Raw genomic sequence first — 21,327 nt, 5'->3', positions numbered from 1 at the left:
GGGTACATCTGGCTGAGACTTTGACCACAGCACCTGAGAACCACTTTTAGATACAGGTATACCTAAAACCTGGTAGCATAGTGGTTACAAATCCGTGTGTGTTTATTTCTGTGTGTGTGTGTGTGTGTGTGTGTCTATGTGGTGGAGGAGGGATGCTCAGCTGCAAACACTCAGCCCTGGGACACCACCACTGTCTCCGCCCCTGAAGCTGCCCATACCTGGTAGCAGGTGCCGAGTTCTTTTCCATTGGCTGAGAAGGACAGCATACCCATTGCCAGATCCAAGAGGCAGCCAATCTCCAGGTCCACGTTACTCCGACTTGATCTTTGGGAACTGGCCACAATGTCCCCACCCCAGACCAGGTAGCAGTTGCTGCGTTTCACACTAGAATCCAAAGAAAGAGGAGTAAGCACAGAATCTGGACTAGGACAGTTTGGAGTCATGGCTCAGAAACACTTCCAGGAAACTTTCCCATCATTCCCAAATCATTTCTTTCTTCAGTGAATGCATTCAGCTTCAGCACAGTTTACCCAGGCATGAACCAATAGTCTATTTAGAAGGTCTGCCTCCTTCCATAGAATCCAGTGTACAGATCAGTGACAAGTCTCCTTATACAACAGTTAACAGGGATGTTGGTATTCCCACTTAGAGATGACAGACTGAAGCACACAGGAGGTGACCGCCTTACAGACTTTATTGGGATTTAGTATAAAGGCAACAAAAATCTAGGTTCACTGACTCTGTCTGATGTTCAGGGCCAAAGCCTTCAGAATTTGCAAACTCAGGCAGACCCAGGCAGGCTTGCAAAGTTGGTAAAGCTTGTCTCTGATGTCCTCCTACCTCTCCCTGGAGTTCATGACCTCTGCCCTCTTGGCTCACTTGCAACTTGGGTGCTTTTCTCATCTAGCTATCAATCCTCAGAACAAAGAGCTCCATTTGTTGTTGTTGTGAAGTACTATGAGGTTGGTTCTGACTCATAGCAACCCTGTAGAGGGTTTCCGAGGAGTGGCTGGTGGGTTTGAACCATCAACCTAGTGATAAGCAGTCCAATGCTTATCCTACAGCACCATACCAGGACTCTAAGAACCCCATTACAGGTATTTACATACACACCTAATCCTCGCTTATTGGTCCTCTCATAATCTTACAGTATACCTTTGCAATAAAAATCAAATCTATTTTGTACACGAATGGTGTACATTTGTCAATAACAGATTTCTGACCGGGTCTCTGACCAGTGGACTTCTGTAACGTAAAAAGAAAGCTGACACTATAGAATTTCACTGTTGGGAGGGGAGAGAGAGTGTGGTCTGTTCTAACCCTAGGGTGCTGAGTAGAGAGTGGCTGAAATGGGGCCAGCAGGGACGAGATGCTGCCTAGGGTGACTTGGAATCCCAAAGGGACTGGATCAGGGGTAGCGGCAGCCAGTGTCCTGAAGGTGGGCTGCCCTGGAGGCTGTGTGGGGAAGGGTGATGTCAGGGGTCTGGCCCCAGCTCTCAGTTCCGGTGGGTGACAGAGCTGTGCTGGGCCATGGTCAGAAGGAGATGGGGCACCTGAGATGGGGCACTCAGGTGCCTAGGGCCCAAGGGATGCCATCTATGCAGCCCTTACCCTTCCTCAATGCCCCCTCCTAGGTGGGCACTGGTGAGAGTGGGCAGGCTACCTGAGCCAGGGTAGAGTCAGTGTGTGAATGGCCAGGCCTGGCTGTCATGGCCTCAGACGAAGTCCAGGATGACCAGTTCTCACGGAGCCACTTCATTCCTGATGAGTTACAGCTATTGCTCAATTTCCACAAACGTTAATCGGCAGCCTTGTTACTATTGCTTTTTCAGTGATTAAAGTACTAAATACATGTAGGCTAAATGAACAATTCCATTAATAACGTATTGAAGCTGTGGCAATGTGAAGTGACAGGCTTTGGTACTATTTTAAACTACCAAATTTGAAATGTAATAAAACATTTGAAAATCGATTTTTGTATTTATTTCTTACTATGCAGGGTAGAATTACTGAGTATTTACTACATAGTGGAACTTGTAAGTGCTAATGTGTTTATTCTCACAATAAATGCAGTCAGCAAGCCTCAGATAAATCAAGCAACCTGCCCAAGGAGGCAAGCCAGCAAATGGGGCAATAAACCCAACTTCTGCTTTTTCTGGTTAAAGAAAAATTCTGGATTGGTCAATTGCCTTCACATGCTTTTCTGTCCAACTTCAACCAGATGTTGCTTACAGCATCTACCTGGGTCTCTTAACATGACGGAATTCAATAATGATAATAATGACCATTTGCTTTTGATTGTAACTAATGTCAACCCTATGGGCATCAGAGAACTGTGCTCCGTGAGTTTTCGGTGGCATATTTACCAAAAGTAGACTACCAGAACTTTCTTCCAGAGCACCTCTTAGTGGACTCAAATTGTTTACTGTTGCTGCTGCTGCTGCATGCTGTAGAGTCAGTTCCAACTTACGGCAACCTTTTATAGGGTTTCCAAGACTGTGAATCTTTATGGGAGCAGAAAGCCTCATCTTCCTGCTGTGCAGTGACTGGTGGATTTGAACCGCCGAGCTTGTGGTTACTGGTTCAACATGTAACCTATTACTCTAGCAGTCAAGTGAATTAATCATCTGTACCACCTTACAGCTTCTGATAACAACCGGTAAGTGCCATTGAGTCAATTCCAACTAATAGCCACCCTTTATAGGATTTCTGGGGTGCGGCTGGTGAATTTGAACTACCAACCTTGTGGTAGCAGTCCAGGGCTCATTCTATAGCACCACAGCTGATATTCATTGAATGTTTGAGTCCAAGCAGTGTTCTAAGCATTTTTCTGTGTATGAACTAATTTCATCCTCAGAACCATTCTATGAGTTTGGTAGTATTACTCTTTTATAGATGTGGAAATTGAGACCCAGGGAAGTTCAGTGACCAGCTGATGGTCATATACTTACTGAGTCACAGAACCTCGTTTAAAACCCAGGCAGTTTGCTTTCAGAGCCCATGCTCTTGGCCACTGCCCCATACTGGTCCCTGATGACATAGGGGTGTGACTGACCTCTGGTTACCAGACCTTAATGGGGCAGTGGTATCTAAAGAGCATTGCTTTTATAGATGCCTGTGTTTGTAGGCAGGAAAGGCCAGCTTGAGAAACAACTTACTACATCTCTATACGTGTCTGTAAAGATGGTGAAAACACTATCATTCTCTATCTGGCTGGAAAACCTGGATGGAGACTTTAAGGCTCAGTCTCCTGGGGCAACTCTGGGGTACATCTGGCTGAGACTTTGACCACAGCACCTGAGAACCACTTTTAGATACAGGTATACCTAAAACCTGGTAGCGTAGTGGTTACAAATCCGGCTGCGAACTGCAAGGTCAGCAGTTCTAAACTACCAGCTGTTCCTCGGGAAAAAGATGAGGCTTTCTGCTTCTGTAAAGATTTACAGCCTCGGAAACTCTGTACAAGGTCGCTATGAGTCGGAACAGACTTCACGGCACATAACAACATACCTAAAACCTGATTCTCTTCTAAAGATCCCTAATTTCTACTGAGTGATGACTATTCACGAATTTGCTATGTCGTATATACGTTCCTGATGTTTCCAGTTACTACAGACACTAGGGAGGAGAAGCTATCTAAGCTCATCACTGCTGTAAAATGTGGCATATCTGTTTATTTCTTCTGAATCAGCATCTTTCAAGCATCCAGGGATCCTGCCTTGTTCTGATGTCACAGAATTGGAGGTTTGCCTAGAAATCATCAAGAAAATTCAGAGACTGGCCCTAGATCTTCCACTTCTTAATCTGTGTGTCCCAATTCTGGGTCATGCTTTAGGTACCTGATGACATTCTCCTGTATTTGTACCACGAAAACTGCTGATCACTCCCATGGTATCTCTCTCCCCCTGGTTACTTAAGCATTTTAAGACTGTGCTTCATTTCTCCCTTTCAAGAGAGATACCCTCTTTTTGTGATGGGGGTGGTTACAAAGAAGGTGCTATGGATGAGGAGCCCAGTGGCCATTCAATGTCTCTCTTAGGAGCCCCCCTTACCTTTCATGGACCCGGCCCCTCTCATCCCCCAGGGTCACGGTCACTGTGCAGTTTTTACTCAGGTCAAACTTTTCACTGTACAAGTGATAGTCTGGGGTCACCCATCCGACCCAGACGCAGGAGGGATCCTGTCCAGCAAAGATGCGAATTGCATAGTAGCACTGCTGTGGGGAGACCAGAGAGGAGTGAGTGGTTGCATGGCAGAGTAGAATTGATATTCAGAAAGGAAGATGCAGCCGACTTGCCCTCATAGCTTGAAAAAGCACACACAGTTCTAGAGATGACTGGCCTCTCTAGACTTGAAGGGAAGACTGCATAGAGAGTTTCGCCTCCTCCATTTCCCCTTCTCTGTTTGACTTCAGTACCTGGAGAAGCACTCAATCTCTCAAGCTTTACCCAGAAGGCGCTGCTGATGAACTCAGCGGCCACCAATCAGAACAGTCAGTCCCCAAAGTGAATCCTCTGCTGAGCACCAGGGCAGACCCAGACTGCAGGGGACAGTTGGTCACAGCCAAAAAGGTCAGAGCACTCTTGCTCTACTTTGCACTTCCACAGTAAAGTCAGAGGGTATTTTTTTTTGAAAGCTCTGAAAAAGCTTGGTTTGCGAAAATGTCCAAGGACTGAACTGTGGCCCCTCAAAAGAAAAGGTGAAGTCTTAAACTCCTGTACCTACGAATCTGTTCCCGTTTGGAAACAGTGTCTTTAAATTTGTTATCAGTTTGGTTAACATGTGGTCATCCTGGAGGAGGCTAGGGCCTAATTCTACATGACTGGTGCCCTTCCCAAGCAAGGGCAAGAGACATTTAGACAGGGAGACAGAGGAAATATGTCACTGCAGCTGCAAGCCAAGGAATGTCTGGAGTGACCAGAAGCTAGGAGAAAGACAAGAACAGATCCTTCTGCCAAGCCTTAGAAGGAGGCACCATGGCAGGATACCTTATCTCAGACTCCCAGCCTCCAGAACTGTGAGACGGTACCTTTCTAGGCTTATAAGCCACCTAGTTTGTGGTATTTTGTTTGGTATCTCTGGAAGACTATCACATACGTAACAGTAACAGCTGAAGCACTGGGTAGATGGACTGCTTCCTGATTTTCTTTATGAGACTGAAAACATTTGTTCTTAATAAACTCACTCTTAGTTGTAGTCTGGTATGTTTTCTTGACAGGGAGAAAAATGGGTCAGTCAGATAAACGTAGGCTTGAATCCTGGTGTTGTCAGTTATTAATTGTGTGACTCTGCACAAGTTGTTTGACTTCTCCGTACTCAGAGTGAGTGATAATATCCATCACAGGGGGTTACTTTGGGATCAAATGGGAAAGTGATGCAAAATGGCTGCATGTACAAAGTTTGTGATACTCTGAGGCAAGAATCTTATTCCAGATGATAGCGAACCAATAGACTCTGATAATGTTACAGAAGGGGTGATGGGCATCCTTCTGCATAAATGCTTTGCCAGGTGTGAAAGACAGATGGGAGGGGTAAAAAATGGACGTTAGGCACTGTTGTTTTTGATTAAAGTCTAGCTATGGAAAAGGAACAAAAGCAGCTTCCATTTTCGGGTCTGGCTTTCTGCTGCTTCTTCTCATTTAATTGCTTTCAACACTATTCTTGGCACCGCATGGAGAGATGGGAGAACAGACCCATGAAGTTACATAAAAGAGCAAACAAAAGGATTAAATTACTCCCCCACCCTGGAAGTGATGTTAGTTTCAATCAGCAAGGCAGTTCTGGGTCCCTTGTGGCAAATGGGCAGCAAGTCCACAATGATATTCAATTAGGAGCCACAGGTAGAGCTTCTCCTGGGCTCAGAATATTTCTTTCTCCCATTTGAGAAATGCCATTTCTGGAAGCATCATTGTTCTGGAAGCATCAGGATGGATAGTAAAAGGCAGAATAATTGGCAATTAAAGAGGATCTCAAGACAGATCTTTTCTGTGAGGGGCATAGCACCAGGCACGGCAAAGAATCAAATAATTAAAACTATAATTGAGCACATTTACTTACTGTTGTTGTATGAGAGAGTATTTCCTGCATCTGTTTCCTGAGGGGAGAATAATCCATGCTTTAGTAAGTCAGCTGTATAGAGAATCAACAGTTCTGATAGACAATCGATCTACCTTTAACGATTAAGGCAAGTTTAAGAAGCTGTATATTTCCGATATATGAGTGAGTCCAACTAATCTTGGGACTTGTTTGTTAGTAAGCTGCTATCATAAGGCAGAGCCCTGGTGTGGCACTGTAGGTTAACCAACCACAGGACTGGTAACTGCAAGGGTGGTGGTTCAAATCCACTAGTCATACTTGGAAACTGTATACAGGATTGCTATGAGTTCAAATCACCTTGATGGCACTTAACAACAACAAACAACAACCAACTCTTATCCCTCAGCTCATACGAAAAATCAGAATTGACATAGGTAGGGATGCCTATCTATGAGTGGATTCTTCTGTTTTCTCAACCAGTTGTGTTTGCTTCAAAAGATTAGTAGAGAGTGAAATTCTGGAAGAAAACTGGACAAGACAGCTCAAGACACAGCAGTGATTACAAATAGAAACCACAGAATGTAGCCCTTATTGGGAAGGAAGGCATCATGTTACTCATGATTTGCGTAGCTGCTGGGTGAGACATTGCCCATAATCATGCAAAGAAGGCATATTTATCTCCAGGAAGTTCTAACATCAACAATTGCATGCTCTCAAACACCCACATTCATTTTACTCTCCAAACACAAGAAATGTGGGCATCAAGTTGACTAGGGGCTCAGGGAACTCATGAGCAGTAGAGACTCTGTTTATCCTGATTGTTTGCTACAGAACCAGGGACCATACACCCATCCTCATTACTCTGCCTGATTGAAACAGAGAGAGCCCTCTGCATCGAGTTCCTGCACTCAGGTCAAAACAAGCAAGCCAAGGAAAACTAGTTCAGGTAAAAACCAACAAAAAACCAACGTTGCAGCAGGCACAAGGGGCATATCTGAGAGGCTGGCAGCGTCACCCTCACCTTTTCTGGAAGGCGTCACTGTCCAGACAGGGGCTGTGGCTGAACGAGGCGTGACACTCCACAGGCATGCTCAGGCGGCAGTAAATCATGTTGGCACTGCTGTGCTGTGTGCCGAACGTCTTGTGAGACACCTTGAGGCACGGAGGGCTGTCCATGGTGCTGTCAATCCTCACGACCTAGAATAACCACCGGTCCTTACGCTGATATACCTGAGAGCCTGACCTGGACTGGGTCCCTCTCTCCCTCAATGACATTACACACAGCAAAGCAGGTGTGTACAGAACTCTAAAAGCAAGCTTGTTACCAGGGAGAACCAAAACTCTGATATTCATCACCTATGTGAAACCTGCAATATAGAAAATAACCGATCTGCTTCTACCTGGGTCAAGTGGAGATTGGAAAAGAAGCCCATTGTGTTACTGAAGGCCCAAAGGTAAAGGGCAGAGAAGAGGCACTTATGTCTAGGTGATGGAGTACAGTGTTCACAGAGGGGTGTTATGAAATCAACTGTCTCCCTAAATACAAGTTATAATTTCTAAACACCTATACTTGTGGACCACCACCTGTCTGTTAATTTTGTCATACTGTGGTAGTTTATGTGTTGCTGTGATTCTGGAAGCTAGGCCACTGGTATTTTAAATACCAGCAGGGTCACCCATGGTGGAGACAGAGCTTCCAGATGAAGACAGACTAGGAAGAAGAAGAGGTGGACACCTGCTGAATGGTAAGTCACTGAAAACCTTATGAGTAGTAGTGAAACACTGTCTTAATATATAGTGCTGGAAGATGAGCTCCACAGGTTGGAAGACATGCAAAAGACAACTAGGGAAAGCTGCTGCCTCAAAGGAGAGTTTCCCTTAGTAACGTGGATGGAGCAAAGCTTTTGAGACCTTCATCTGCTGGTAGGGTACAACTCAAAATGAGGAACAGCTGCTAAAATCTATTAGCAATCAGAACACAGAATGTGGGAAGTATAAATCTCGGAAAACTGGTAGTCGTCAAAAATTAAATGTAACATGTAAAGATCGCTATCTTAGGAATTAATGAGCTGAAATGGAACAGTACTGGTCATTTCAATTGTGTAATTATATGGTTTACTATGCTGGAAGTGACAAATTGAAGATAAATGGCATCGCACATTGTCAAAAAAGAGCATTTCAAGATTTATCTTGAAGTACAATGCTGTCTTTGATAGGACAATATCTATACTCCTGCCAGCACGACCAGTTAATACCAATATTATTCAAATTATGCAGTGAGCACCAATGCCAGTGATGATGAAATTGAAGAATTATACCAACTTCAGGCTGAAATTGATCAAACAAGTCATCAAGATGCATTGATAATTGCTGGTGACTGGAACAGGAAAGGTCAAAACAATGGAATTATCTATAGTTGAAAAATATGGCCTTGGTGAAAGAAACACTGCTGGAGATTACATGATAGAATTTTGCAACACCAATTCACTGAAATGTTTTTTCAACAACATAAACAGCAGCTATACACAGAGACCTCACCAGATAGAAGACACAGGAATCAAAATGATTACATCTGTGGGAAGAGATGTTAGAAATCTCAGTATTGTCAGTCAAAACAAGGCAGTTAATCAATTCTTCATATGCAAGCTCAGGCTGAGACTGAGGAAAATTAAAACAAGTCCATGAGAGCCAAATGTGACCTTGAATAATGTATCCTACCTGAATCTAGTGACCATCTCAAGAATAGATTTGATGCATTAGACACTAATGACCAAAGACCAGAAAAGTTGTGGGATGACAAGAAATCATTCATATAAAGAGAGAGAAAGCATAAGGCCATTAAAAAGAAAGAAAAGATCAGAATGGATGTCAGAAGAGACTCTGAAACTTGCTCTTGAGTGCAGAGAAGCTAAAGTGATGAAAAGAAATGATGAAGTTACAGTGATGAACTGAAAATTTCAAAGGGAAGCTTGAGAAGACAAAGTGTTATAATGAAATGTGCAGAGACCTGGAGTTAGAAAACCAAATGGGAAGAATACACTCAGCATTTCTTAAGCTGCAAGAACTGAAGAATAAACTCCTGCCTCAGGTTGCAATATTGAAGGAATCTGCGGGTAAAATATTGAATAATGCAAGAAGCCTCAAAATAAAATGTAACAAATACAGATTCACTGTAGCAAAAAGCATTGGTCGATGTTCAGCCATTTCAAGTAGTAGTATATGATCAAAACTAACGGTATTGGAGAAAGAAGTCCATCACTGAAGGCATTGGCAAAAATAAGGTTCCAGGAACTGGTGAAATACAAATTGCGATGTTTCCACAAACGGATGCAGGGTTGGTTGTTGTTGTTTTTGTTAAGTACCGCTGAGTTGGTTCTGACTCATAGTGACCCTGTAGAGAGTTTCGGAGGAATAATAGCTGGTGAGCTTGAACTGCCGACCTTACAGTCCAAATGACTTTGCAGCCTGGCACACTAACCCACACAATCACCCCAGGACTCTGATGCAGTGCTGGTGTCAAGAAATTTAGAAGGCTGCTACCTGGCCAATCAAATGGAAGAGATCCATATTTGTGCCCATTCAAAAGAAACGTGACCCAATGGAGTGCACAAATCTTCAAATGATATGAGTAACACTTGCAAGTAAAATTCTGCTGAAAATAATGAAAAAATAGTTGATTCAGTATATTGACAGGTAACTGTCAGAAATATAAGCCCAATTCAAAAAAGGACTTGGAATGAGAGATATCATGGCTGATGTTAGATGGTTCTTGGATCAAAACAGAGAATATGAGAAGAATGTTTACTTGTTCTTCATTGACTATGCAAAGGCATTTGCCTATGTGGATAACAAACTATGGATTACACTATGAAGAAGGGGTATTCCAAACATTGTATTGTGCTCATGAAGAACCTATACATACACCAAGCAGCTGATATTCAAACAGAACATGGGGATGTAGAACAGTTTAAAATCAGGAAAGGTGTGCATCAGGGTTGTATCCTTTCACCATATTTATTCAATCTGTATGCTGAGCAATAAGTTAAGAAGCTGTATTATATGATGAAGAACATGGCATCAGAACTGGAAGAAGACTCATCAACAACCTGCAATATGCACATGACATAACCTTGCTTGCTGGAAGTGAAGAGGACTTGAAATATTTACTGATTAAGATCAAAGACTAACTTTCCGTATGAATTGACCTCAATATAAAGAAAACAAAAATCCTCAAATTGGGCCAAGAAATGGAGAAAACACTGAAGTTGTCAAAGACTTTATTGTGCTTGGATCCATAATTAACTGACATGGAAGCAGCAATCAAAAAAATCAAATTGACATATTGCATTAAGCAAATCTGCTGCAAAAGAACTTTTAAAAGTGTTCAAGAGCAAAGATGTCACTTTGAGGACTAAGGTGTGTCTAACTCAAGCCATGGTATTTTCAACTGCCTCATACGTATGAGAAAGTTGGACAATGAATAAGGCAGACGGTTGAAGAATTGATACATGTGAATTACGGTGCTGGTGAATAATACTGAAAGCACCATGGACTGCCAGAAAACAAACAAATCTGTTTTGGAAGAAGTCCAGTCAGAATCCTTCTGAGAAGGTAGGCTAGTGAGACGTCATCTCTCGTACTCTGGACAGATTGTCAGGAAGGACAAGTCCCTGAAGAAGGACATCATGCTTTGTAAAGTGAAGGATCAATGAAAAAGAAGACCACCCTCAAAGAGATGGACTAACAATGGGCTCGAACATAGCAAGAATTGTGAGGACGGTGCAGTAGTGGGCAGTGTTTCATTCTGTTGTGCATTATGTTGCTATGAGTTGGAACTGACTAGACAGTACCTAACAGAAACAATGTAGTCTGATGGTACCAAGTGCTGGATCTACTCTAATTAATGCTTTGATGGAGTGCATTTGTTTAGTTTTTCACAAGCTCTGACTCTCATGAAAAATCCACAGTATACATGGACAAGGTAGAGCCAAGTAGATATAGAACCAGAACCCAAACTATGCTTGTTAGAACCTTGGCTCCTCTCAGTTTCCTCTACAAAGTGGGAACTTTATAATCACGTACTACATACTTCTGCTTAAAATCCTGGAAATGGCACCATCAAAATTAAACAGGGCCTAAAATCCACCATGATATGAACATATATGAATCAAGTCCATGAAGTATAATCTTGAGTACATGTACTCATCTTTTTAACAGAAAGGAACATTTACGGTTTCTGGACATTTTATATTAGTAATATTAAGGAGACATCAAGAAAACACCGAAGCCCATCGGACTAAGGAGTCTCTCTGTGAGGTCTGAAGAATTATTGTCCTTGTAAGATTCAACTAAGCTGTCTCAATTATGGTGCCTCAGTCACAGCTCTGAGGACTGGTGGAGCATTTGCTGGGCAGCTGACAGGCCATGGGCTTAGGTAAGCAAGTGTTTGTTGACAGGGGAATTAGCAGGAGCTTAATGTCTTGACCCACCTGCCCTGCCAGAACCACCCCCAGTTTGTATCATTACCTCTATGTGTGGATGATCCTTTGGCACGTTGACAAACGTTGGAAGGCGTTTGCTGAACCACATTGCAACATCTCGGTTCATGTTGACAGCAAAAGGCTCAAAGCCCTCTTGGAGGCCACACATGGTATAATACTTGAAGGTACTGGCATCCATCCCGAGGTTCATACGGCCGATCTGAGACAGCCCGAGAGAGCAGATGGGCACAAAGCCTAGAAAAGAGTCAAAGAAATATCTGCTTCAGCCAGCAGTACCACTCCCAGGATACTGGGAAGATGCTGAACCTTTGCTTCTGCGTTGGTTCCGAGTCACAGAAGAAAAGCTGAGCCACACCCCTTTGTCGTTTCTTCCTGGAACATACACTTAACTACGTGGAAATGGAGTTAATAGCTGCCCTTGGTACACAGACAAGAAACACGAACTGGTCCCCAAACATTTTAGAAAACAAGCAATCACCCAACTAAGGTTATTACTGAGATGTAATTAAGTATCAAGTGTAAAAGTAATGGGAGAAAAAAAAAAGTGAAATTCCTTATGAGAATCTTAGTTAATATTTATATTTTTGCTGTTAATGCCATACAGTTGGTTTTGACTCATAGCTACTCTGTATAGGATTTCCGAGGAGTGACTGGTTGTTGCATTTGAATTGATAACCTAGAGATTCAAATTGACTTGACTTAGCGCCACGCCAAGACTCCAAACATTTGTATTAGGTCAGGGATGTTTTGAATCAAACAACACAAGAACTATGAAGATGGACTTTGTGCAAATCTGGGCCTCGATATTTTCACTAGCGAATTGAAAGGGATAGACTAAAGGAGTCCATTTACTCTTATTTTTTCAGTAGACTATTTTCTAAAGGGTCATCAAAACAGAAGACTCCCCTAATGTGGTGGGCTGACATGGTAGCTGCAGCTACGGGCTCGTGAGGAGGACGCAGGACTGAGCAGTACTTCGTTCTGTTGCACGTAGGCCTGCTGAGTCACCTCAGGCATCTAAAAGAAAAAATGCACACAAAGCACATCCTGTTTCTTTGAGCAGTAACATCTTTTTTTTTTTAAATATTTGTTGTGTTTTTGGTCAAAGTTTACCCAGCAAATTAGTTCTCTTTTCACCATTACTATACAAAATGTGGGAGTCCTTGTGTGGCACTGTGGGTTAATAATGTATTGGACTATAAACTTGGTTTGGACCACATGGTCAGAGGTTCAAGCTCATTAGCCACTCCTCAGAAGCCCTATACAGGGATACTCTGGGTAAGAAATGACTCTATAGCAATTAACAACAATACAAGATATGACATTGGTTACATTTTTCATGGTGTGCACATCCATATTACTTTCCTTTAATTGAGTTTCTCTGTCTAGCCCCACCTCCCTTCTCAACAGCGTTTAACAGTTGACCATTCGGTCTCACATAGATGGTTTTTTGAAGGCACACAATGTTCATGAGTGATAGTTTATTTCATCAGCCAATCTGCTCTCTAGCTGAAAGGTGACTTCGAACAGTAGTTTCAATCCAAAGTTTAAAGGGTGATAGTCTCAGGGATTCTTCCACTAAGTCTGACCCAGTTTTAAAATTTTGAGTTTTGACCTACGTTTGTTTTTCATTCGATCTGGGACCGTCTATTGTGTCTCTAGTCAGAATGGTCAGTGGTGGCAGCTGGGCACCATCTAGTTCTAGTTTCAGGGTAGATGAGGCTGTCGTTCATGGAGGCTATTTGTCCTGCAGACCAACTTCTTACTGGAGTCTTTGGTTTCCTTCTTTCTCTTTTGCTCCATAAAAGTAGAGACCAATACTTGTATTATAGATATTAGTAGCATCTTGCTTTCAAGTGGCACCTTAACTAATAAAGTCCATGGTTTAAATTAAGGTTCATTCTGTACTGGAGCCCTGGTGGTATGTGCACTAGGCTGCTAAATGAAAAGTTGGCCCTCCAAATTCACCATCCGATCCTCAGGACAAAGATGTGGCAGTCTGCTTCTGTGAAGATCTACAGCCGTGGAAACTGCGGGATAGAGCTATGTTGCCTGGTAGGGTCACAATGAGTTGCCATTGACTCGGGTTTTGAGTTCCATGTGTTGTAAAATCCTATGAATTTTAACAAACATATCATTTCACGTGCCCACCATTTCAATATCATACAGAACAGTTTCTCTGTCCTAAAAATCCTGTGTTCCACTAATTCACCTTTTCCCCTACCCACTGAACTCCTGGAAACCAACATCTTTTCACTAATGTTATACTTTTGTCTTTTCCTGAATGGCACCCAATTGACAATATGGAGCTTTTTCAGACTGACTTCTCTCACTAAGCAGTTTGCATCTAGCGTTCCCCCAGGTCTTCGTGGGTACTTCCAGTTTTGAAAGCATGATTCTAAGATGTTTTTAGAAGCTAGCAGTATGGTTCCCTTCTTTTACAAAATACAATTGACTAACTCCCACATCTCTTGTCTACTATTTCCCTTCCAATCTAAGCAGAAAGGAGAGAGTTACGAGTTACAACAGAAAACGCCTCCTTTTCCCTTCCACAGCTATTGTCTTTCCGAGTTTGCTTCTGCATCCTTATCATATTTTAAAAAACTACCATACACAGCAGGCCAAAGCACGAGTCAAAATTGTTTGGTGTTCTTGCTTGTAGGGTATTTATAAATCACAATTATGAACCAACAAATTGGCAAAGCCGGGAAAGCACCAATTATCTGGAATTTGAGAGGATGTGGAAGGCAGGCAGTTGGCGAGAAGGGGCAAACAAACTGCTAAAGCAGCAATCCAAGTTCCCCACAGAGAAACCTGGTGTCATTCCTAGGGTGGCTGTTGGGTGTTGTCAAGTTCATTCCGATTCATAGCAATCTTGTATAGGGTTTCTGAGGAACAGCGGGTAGGTTTGAACTGCCAACCTTGTAGTCAGCATTCCAGTGCTTACCCTACAGCACCACACCAGGACTACATCAGTGCCGTTGAGTCGGTTCTGACTCGTAGTGACCCTCTATAGGGTTTCCAAGGAGGGCCTGTTGAATTTGAACCACCAATCTTGTGGTTCAAAGCCAACTTTGTGATCCCGTGCTTTATCCCACAAGACCACACCAGGATTCCACAGTCCTAGCATGTTGTTGTTGTTAAGTGCCATCAAATTGGTCCCAACCCATAGAGACCCCATAGAGGTTTTCAAGGAGAGGTTGGTGAGCTTGAACCACCAACCTTGCAAATTATTTTAGGTTAGGAGTGTTATTTTCAGGAGAAATTTTGGGAGAACTTACAATAAACAGCAGCTATTTGTCTTCATTAAGATCCAAGGCCAAAATTCTTCCTAATGCAAATGTTGGGAGTGTGATGGCTCCATACAGTAAGCACTGGACTGTGAACCACAAGGTCTTCAGGTTAAGCCTGCCAGTTACTTAGCCAGACAAAGATGAGGCTTTCTGCTCCTTTAAATATTTAACGCCTCAGAAACCTTATACAGGGTTACATTGAGTCAGAACCAACTTAGCAACAACAGAATAAATGTTGGTAGTCTGGTAGCTCTGCACAATAGTCAGTGGACCGAGAGCCACAAGGTTGGTGGTTCGAGCCCACCAGATGCTCCATGAGAGATAGATGAGACTTTCTGTTCCTGCAAACACATACAGCCTTAGAAATCCTAGACAGAGTTCACTTTTAGTTGGCAGCAACTTGACAGCATTTACCAGCAGTATTAACAGAGCAAATGTTGTAGCCCTACAGCTAGGCCACGGGCTTCTGTTTAAGCAACAAGCCACAGAAGTGAAAAGTAAATCCTTCTCAAACTAAGTTGTGTACTTCAGAAATTATGACCTCATTTAGCACATCAGAAGAAAACGTAACAAACAGGTGTCACTGACTCAATCCTGAACTGACATGTGTTTCTGAGCAGAACTGTGCTCTATAAGGTTTCAACGCTGATTCTTCTGAACTAGATTGCCAGGTCTTTTTTCTGAGGTGCCTCTAGGTAGACTAGAACCCCCAACCTTTCCAATGGGACAGAAATAATTTGCATCACTTATGAACTCCACCTGCTTTAAATACCATTTCTAAAAACAAAATCACTTTGATGCTATTTTAGAAAAATGAGGGTGATGCTCACACAAAGAGTTTCCCCTCACGGACAGCTACGACAGAGTAGACAGGTGGCTGTCACTCCAGATGCTACATGAACTGGTGAAATGGACAAGTTCTCATTCATGTGACATCCTGAGACCTGCTACACTCTGGCACTTTAGGGCTAAGGACTGTGGTAGATGATGTCATCACAATTCTATAGAAAGAGATGTTAAAAGAATCAATCTTTGAAAATCAAACAGCAGTTACAGAGTAAGGATTGCTCACCAGCAAAATTCCCTGTATCCCTATTTGGGGCAGAGGGTTCTGTGAGGTGCATGTCATGAAAAGATATGAGAGGAGAAAAAACTGTCTCAGTCCTAGGGAGCTTCTAGAAATGGAGACAATAGATGTACGATATGAAGGGGGTGGGGGGGCTTCAAAAAACTCAAGGAAAGGGAATGAAAAGATAATGGAATGTTTCCACAAACTTTGTGCAGTGAGTTCCTTCATGGAAAGTGAGTATTATGCTACAAACCATCCCCATCCCCATGATATATTGGCTTCTGCTAAGGTAGGATAACCTAACCCAGATAACCCTCCTGAGAAAACCCGGATAAAGGCAGAGAAAGGGCGTCTCAAGAACATCTCTCTGTTGCTTTCTTCTCCATTAACTTGGCCAGTAGGGTAAGTGAAGGGCCTGTTTAAAAACCTGAGTGGGAAGGAAGCAGAAGCAACAACTTTAGCCTGAGGACACATGAATAACTTGCCAGTCAAAGCTTCACTGACAAGGTAAGATACACACAGAAGGAAAAAGGGTAATATGTGCAAGAAGCCAGTTTCTCTTTAGAATTTGGGCTCCTCAGCAATCCTAAGCTATTGAAGGGCAGCAGTCAACTAAAAGTAAAACTGAGGACTTGACCTTGGTCATGAGAAGGGCAGGTGACAAAACGAGACTGGATCCCAGGCCTCATGACTCACAGGTCAGCTGCCAATCAGTGCCAGCAAGAGAGAGCATGACTGCTGTAGAGAATGCCAAGTCCCAGGGCGGAGGACTGAATTCATTACAGAAAGTCCTCTCTGCAGGGAAGAGCCGGACACCTCATGAGAATGAAGCACATTAACAGAGGCCATGGAAGCGAACATAGCGGGAGGGAGAGTGGTGGAGACCTCCTGGGGCCTGAGTGGGTACAGCTGGGCCAACCCAGAAGAGAAAGCAGCAGAAAAGAAGAGCCACAAAGGACCAAGATGCGAGACAAATCCTCCTAAGGCTCCAGCACTTTTTTCTCTCTCCAGGAAGAACACTTGATTTGTCTCCACTGGGCTAAAAGGCAGGCACTAATGACCTCTCTGTTTCTAAAATTTCCTCCCGTGAGATATTAAAACACCGTGTAGTTTTAGAACTGCACGTGATAAAGGAGAGACAACAATAACAAGACAAATGTGACAACAGCTGATAATAATGAACCACTTGCTCAGCGCCAGGCATTGGGCTTACTGCGCTGCAGATTTATCTATTATGCTGTTTTACAGATAAGGAAATTGAAGCTTCAAAAGGTGAAGATCTTGCTCAAGGTCTCTCTGAGCAAGCAATGGGAAGTGACGCCAAGGAGAATGCTTCTTAATTCTTAGTTACTCTAACTTGCTTGGTGTCTAACTCTTCCTTTACCTTCCAATGAGTTTCCTTATGTGTCATGTGATTTATCATTTTGCAGAGGAAAAGGACTATGTGTAGACACATGGCTCTCTGGAGTCCACCTGGATAGAGTCACTCAGTAAGGCTGCATGGCATCACCATGGGCACCGGCTCACATAAACAAGGGTTTATATTTTTGCAACAACTTAATAAACTTTTACCTCAAATAAGACTGAGAACTAACAGGGGATAAGAAATATGCCCCTTCCCTACATGCAACCAACTGATACATCTTTGAGGAGACAATCTGAAAATGACATAATCCTAAACCGAAATGTATGCAAGTAGGTATCTACTCAGGAAAGGAATGGCACGAACACACATATTTACATTTTGTAGAAGACACTCAGGTTCTGATAAACATACTATCACAAAGTCTCACACTAGGTTTATAATTAAATGAGTAAAGGAGCTTTGGTAGTGTAGTGGTTACGAGTCGGGCTGCCAACCTCAAGGTCAGCAGTTCAAAACTACCAGCGGCTCTGCGGGAGAAAGATGAGACATTCTGCTCCCATAAAGATTTACAGCCTGGGAAACCCTGTGCAGGGTCACTACGAGTCGGAATCTACTCCACTGTACTTATCAACAACATAGCAGGAAAGTCACCTTTTCATAACTTCTTCTGGTTGTTAAGTGTCATCAAGTTGGTTCTGACTCATAGCAACTCTTTATAGGGTTTCCAAGGAGTGGCTTTGAATCTCCAACCTTGCTGTTCTGACCGTGAGTGTTTATTCTACGGCGCCACACATGTTTTTTCTCTAGTACAAAACCCAATGAATCCACTGAGTTGGAACCAACAAATTCATTAATTGAAAAATACTGGTTTCATTTCAGAGTAAAGAAAAGACCTGAGAGAGAATCACTATGAATGCTCCAACTATCAGTTTGTCACAGTGTTGATTCCAGGTCATGGAGACCCCATGTGTGTCACAGTAGAAGTATGCTCCATAGGATTTTCATAGGAAGTAGGTGACCAGGACTCAAACTTTCAAACTTTTGGTTAGCAGCTGTGTGTTAGCGATTTACACCACCCAGGGACTTCTGGACAAGAACTACCAATGACAACACAGATCTCTGGGAGAGGTGGTCAGATGGCTACCAAGACCATTCCTGAGATGTTTCTGAGAATCTCAATTCTGCAGCATGCATCTTACCCATTTGTTTAATATCTGGCTTAGTTTCATGAAGATGGAGCTCAGGGACAATAGCGAGATGGTCATCAGCCTTGTAGAAAACAGAGCCTTATAGAAGCAAGATGTTATCTCCAAAGCACATCACCCATCTGGAGACAGAATGACAGAGAGACACTGGTGCGAGTGTCTTTGTGGGCAGATGGCAATGACACTTCCTGCAAATAAGTTTCTTCTGCCTCATGGAGAACTGCCGGCTGAGGCAGGGGATCTCTTAAAGTCCAATAGGCCAATGGACAGGAACAACCTGGGAGCCTGCCCCTACAGACTCAGAGTTGGAGCAGGAGGTGGGGGCTCTAGGGCAGAGAGGAGTCATGGGAGACCAACGCTCTGTCTCTTCTAGATATCACGCTCTGAGGTCTAGCAGGATGTTCAGGATTTTATCCTCTTTTCCTTCCAATTATATAAATAAGAAAGCTAGTAGTAAAAGTTTTACCTTGAAGGCTTCTGAAGTTTCATTAAGAGCTGATGGTTCAAATCAGGACCACGGTAGGAAACAAGGGTTAGAACAACATTCTAAAGAGAGAGTCTTTGTGCTGCATTGGACACTGAGATAAGAACTTATATAGAACATCAGAAATTATAATGCCTGCCCTAATCCTTCCTCCAAAGGGTTAATGATATCCCACCACACAGCAACTCCCACTGAGATAATCAAGGATGGCAGGCTGGTAACAAGAACACAACCACATAGAGATTTGATTTCAAGGGAGGAGTTACAATGCATAAAATGCTATGTTTCCAAATGCTTTCCTTAACAGCTTGAGGCAAGATTTGTTGCTTCTTACCACTTTCTGCCGAGAGCAGAGAGATGTTATACGTTATTCTGGGCTCTGGGCTATTGTTACCAGAGGATAACAGGCCATCTTCTGGCCTCCTGTCAACTGCCTCTGCCAGCTTCGGAGCACCACAGAACTGAAACAGCCTTCCAATTATCTTGTCTATGTGTTATTAAAGTGTGATACAAAACTACGATATAATGTGTTAACACATTACACTACAAATTCTACTATGAAACAGCTTCCTAATAACACACTGTTATTCTGAAGGTCAAATCATGTAGCTGTACACGAAGGGATAATGAGGCATCTTTTCATTACAACTCAGATATAACCTCTAAAATGAAAACATATTAAAACATCTCTCCTTTATAGCAAGCCTCTGTTCAAACTCTTCACCAGTTCTCCATTTCCATGAGGGTAAAGCCCAAGTAGACCAAGTCTACTTGCTCCAGAGTAGACAAGTGTCTTGAATGAAAGAGCCTAGGGCTTAGTATTTGAGGCTAGAATCTTGCACCTTTATCTGCCTTTCCAGCTTCCTCTAAAAGGAGGTTACTAGGGAGTGTCTTGGAAGGAGTCGAAAGGGAAGCAAGATTCTGTCTCAAGGACAGGAGATCTCTTTGCTTCTCTACTGTACCCCAGCATCTGGCCCGGTGCCTGGGACATACACAGTAGATGTTCAGTAAATCTCACTGATGGATGATTTCTAAAAACTGTACCCATAGTATGCCCCACACCACCGAGAAGCCTCCTGAGCAGATATGATGGATCTAGTTAAGGCCCTCAAGTGGCCCAAACGCCAACATTTGCTATTTGACCTTTCCAAGTCTCCCTAAGACAATACACCTGAGGGCTAGGGGTGGGGGATCTTGGAAGATGAAAGAATTAATCCCAAGACCTTGTCCATTTTATAGTCTGTTTACTAGACAATTCATAAGATCTCTGTATTTGACTCCCTTGTGCAGTCTGACTGGTTTCACCCACTTTGAAGGATGGCTTTTCCTCAGGGTGTGAAGAAACCCACCAGTCCCTGGGAAGAGCTGGAACCAAACTGCTTTTAGGTGCTGTAGGATAAGCACTGGACTTCCAACCACAAGGTTGGTGGTTCAAATTCACTAGTCTCTCCTCAGAAACCCTATACAGGGTGGCTGTGAGTCAGAAACCATTTGACTGCACTCAACAACAACACTGCTTCTCAAACATCACAGTGCATAGGAATACTTTGTTATAACGCAGTCTGTTTCAATAGGTCTGGTGTGGGTTCTGAGGTTCTGCATTCCTAATGAGTGGTCCACGATCTAAGTGGCCAAGCTTTAGGTTTTCTGCATTCTTATAACTGCATGACATACGAAAGTCTTATCAATTCCTTACAGATGAGCCAAAGGCTCAGCCCCACGTCACACAAGAATAGAGCCCAGAAAAGGACCCAGGTCTTCGGACTCTTTCCCCCAGTAAGTCACTTTCCTGGGGATAAGCCTGCATCTTCTTGTTTTATGTGTTCCTTCAGGACTGCAAGGGAAAGTACTGAACATGGTGAATACTTGGTAAATATCAGTTTCCCAAGGGCAGTATCAGAAGATAGCCCTTTCACACCACTCCGATGTCCACCTACATTATTTCTTCTTCTCTGCCTCTACAACCCCATGCCAACCATTCTTTCTCCTGACAACATCTATTTCACTTGTCTATCCAAGTAGGGTTCTTTCCTTAAAAATAATGATTTCAAACTCTTTTTTCAGAAGGCATTAAATAATGACCAAATCTGGTGTTAGTCATTCTGTCTTTCTAGGAAAATACATTGACTTGCAGCCTTTTTATTTTTACCAATGATTTGTATTAAGAATATCTTTAAAGTTTTCTAAGGCTTTACAGTTGGAGGTGCATGATGGAGACAATAGCTGTTTGCAAAAGTTGGAAAGTGCTCTATAAAGCAAAAAAATACTCTGTAAGCAAAGAATATTTATATACACACATTCACACAGCTGTGCTGCTCTTGCCTATGAAATTGTATCCTTCACATTTTTATTACTAGGTAGGTAGAAAGATTT

General features: G+C 42.9%; 1 protein-coding gene across 1 annotated transcript in view; it reads right to left on the bottom strand.

Moving 5' to 3' along the window:
• Positions 1–21,327, bottom strand: part of RYR3 (ryanodine receptor 3) — a 775,913-nt gene that overhangs the window by 276,681 nt on the left and 477,905 nt on the right. The window contains exons 28-32 of the mRNA XM_006831810.1: positions 11,563–11,771; positions 7,058–7,233; positions 6,058–6,094; positions 4,053–4,216; positions 219–384 (exon numbers count right to left, since the gene is read on the bottom strand). Of these exons, the coding sequence (XP_006831873.1) occupies positions 219–384; positions 4,053–4,216; positions 6,058–6,094; positions 7,058–7,233; positions 11,563–11,771 (752 nt within the window). The remainder of the gene's footprint in view (positions 1–218; positions 385–4,052; positions 4,217–6,057; positions 6,095–7,057; positions 7,234–11,562; positions 11,772–21,327) is intronic.

This window comes from Chrysochloris asiatica, unplaced genomic scaffold (genome assembly GCF_000296735.1).
Source record: "Chrysochloris asiatica unplaced genomic scaffold, ChrAsi1.0 scaffold00004, whole genome shotgun sequence".
Classification (NCBI taxonomy): domain Eukaryota; kingdom Metazoa; phylum Chordata; class Mammalia; order Afrosoricida; family Chrysochloridae; genus Chrysochloris; species Chrysochloris asiatica.
Note: the sequence above shows the minus strand (reverse complement) of the source record. Positions and strands in the feature narration are given on the sequence as shown.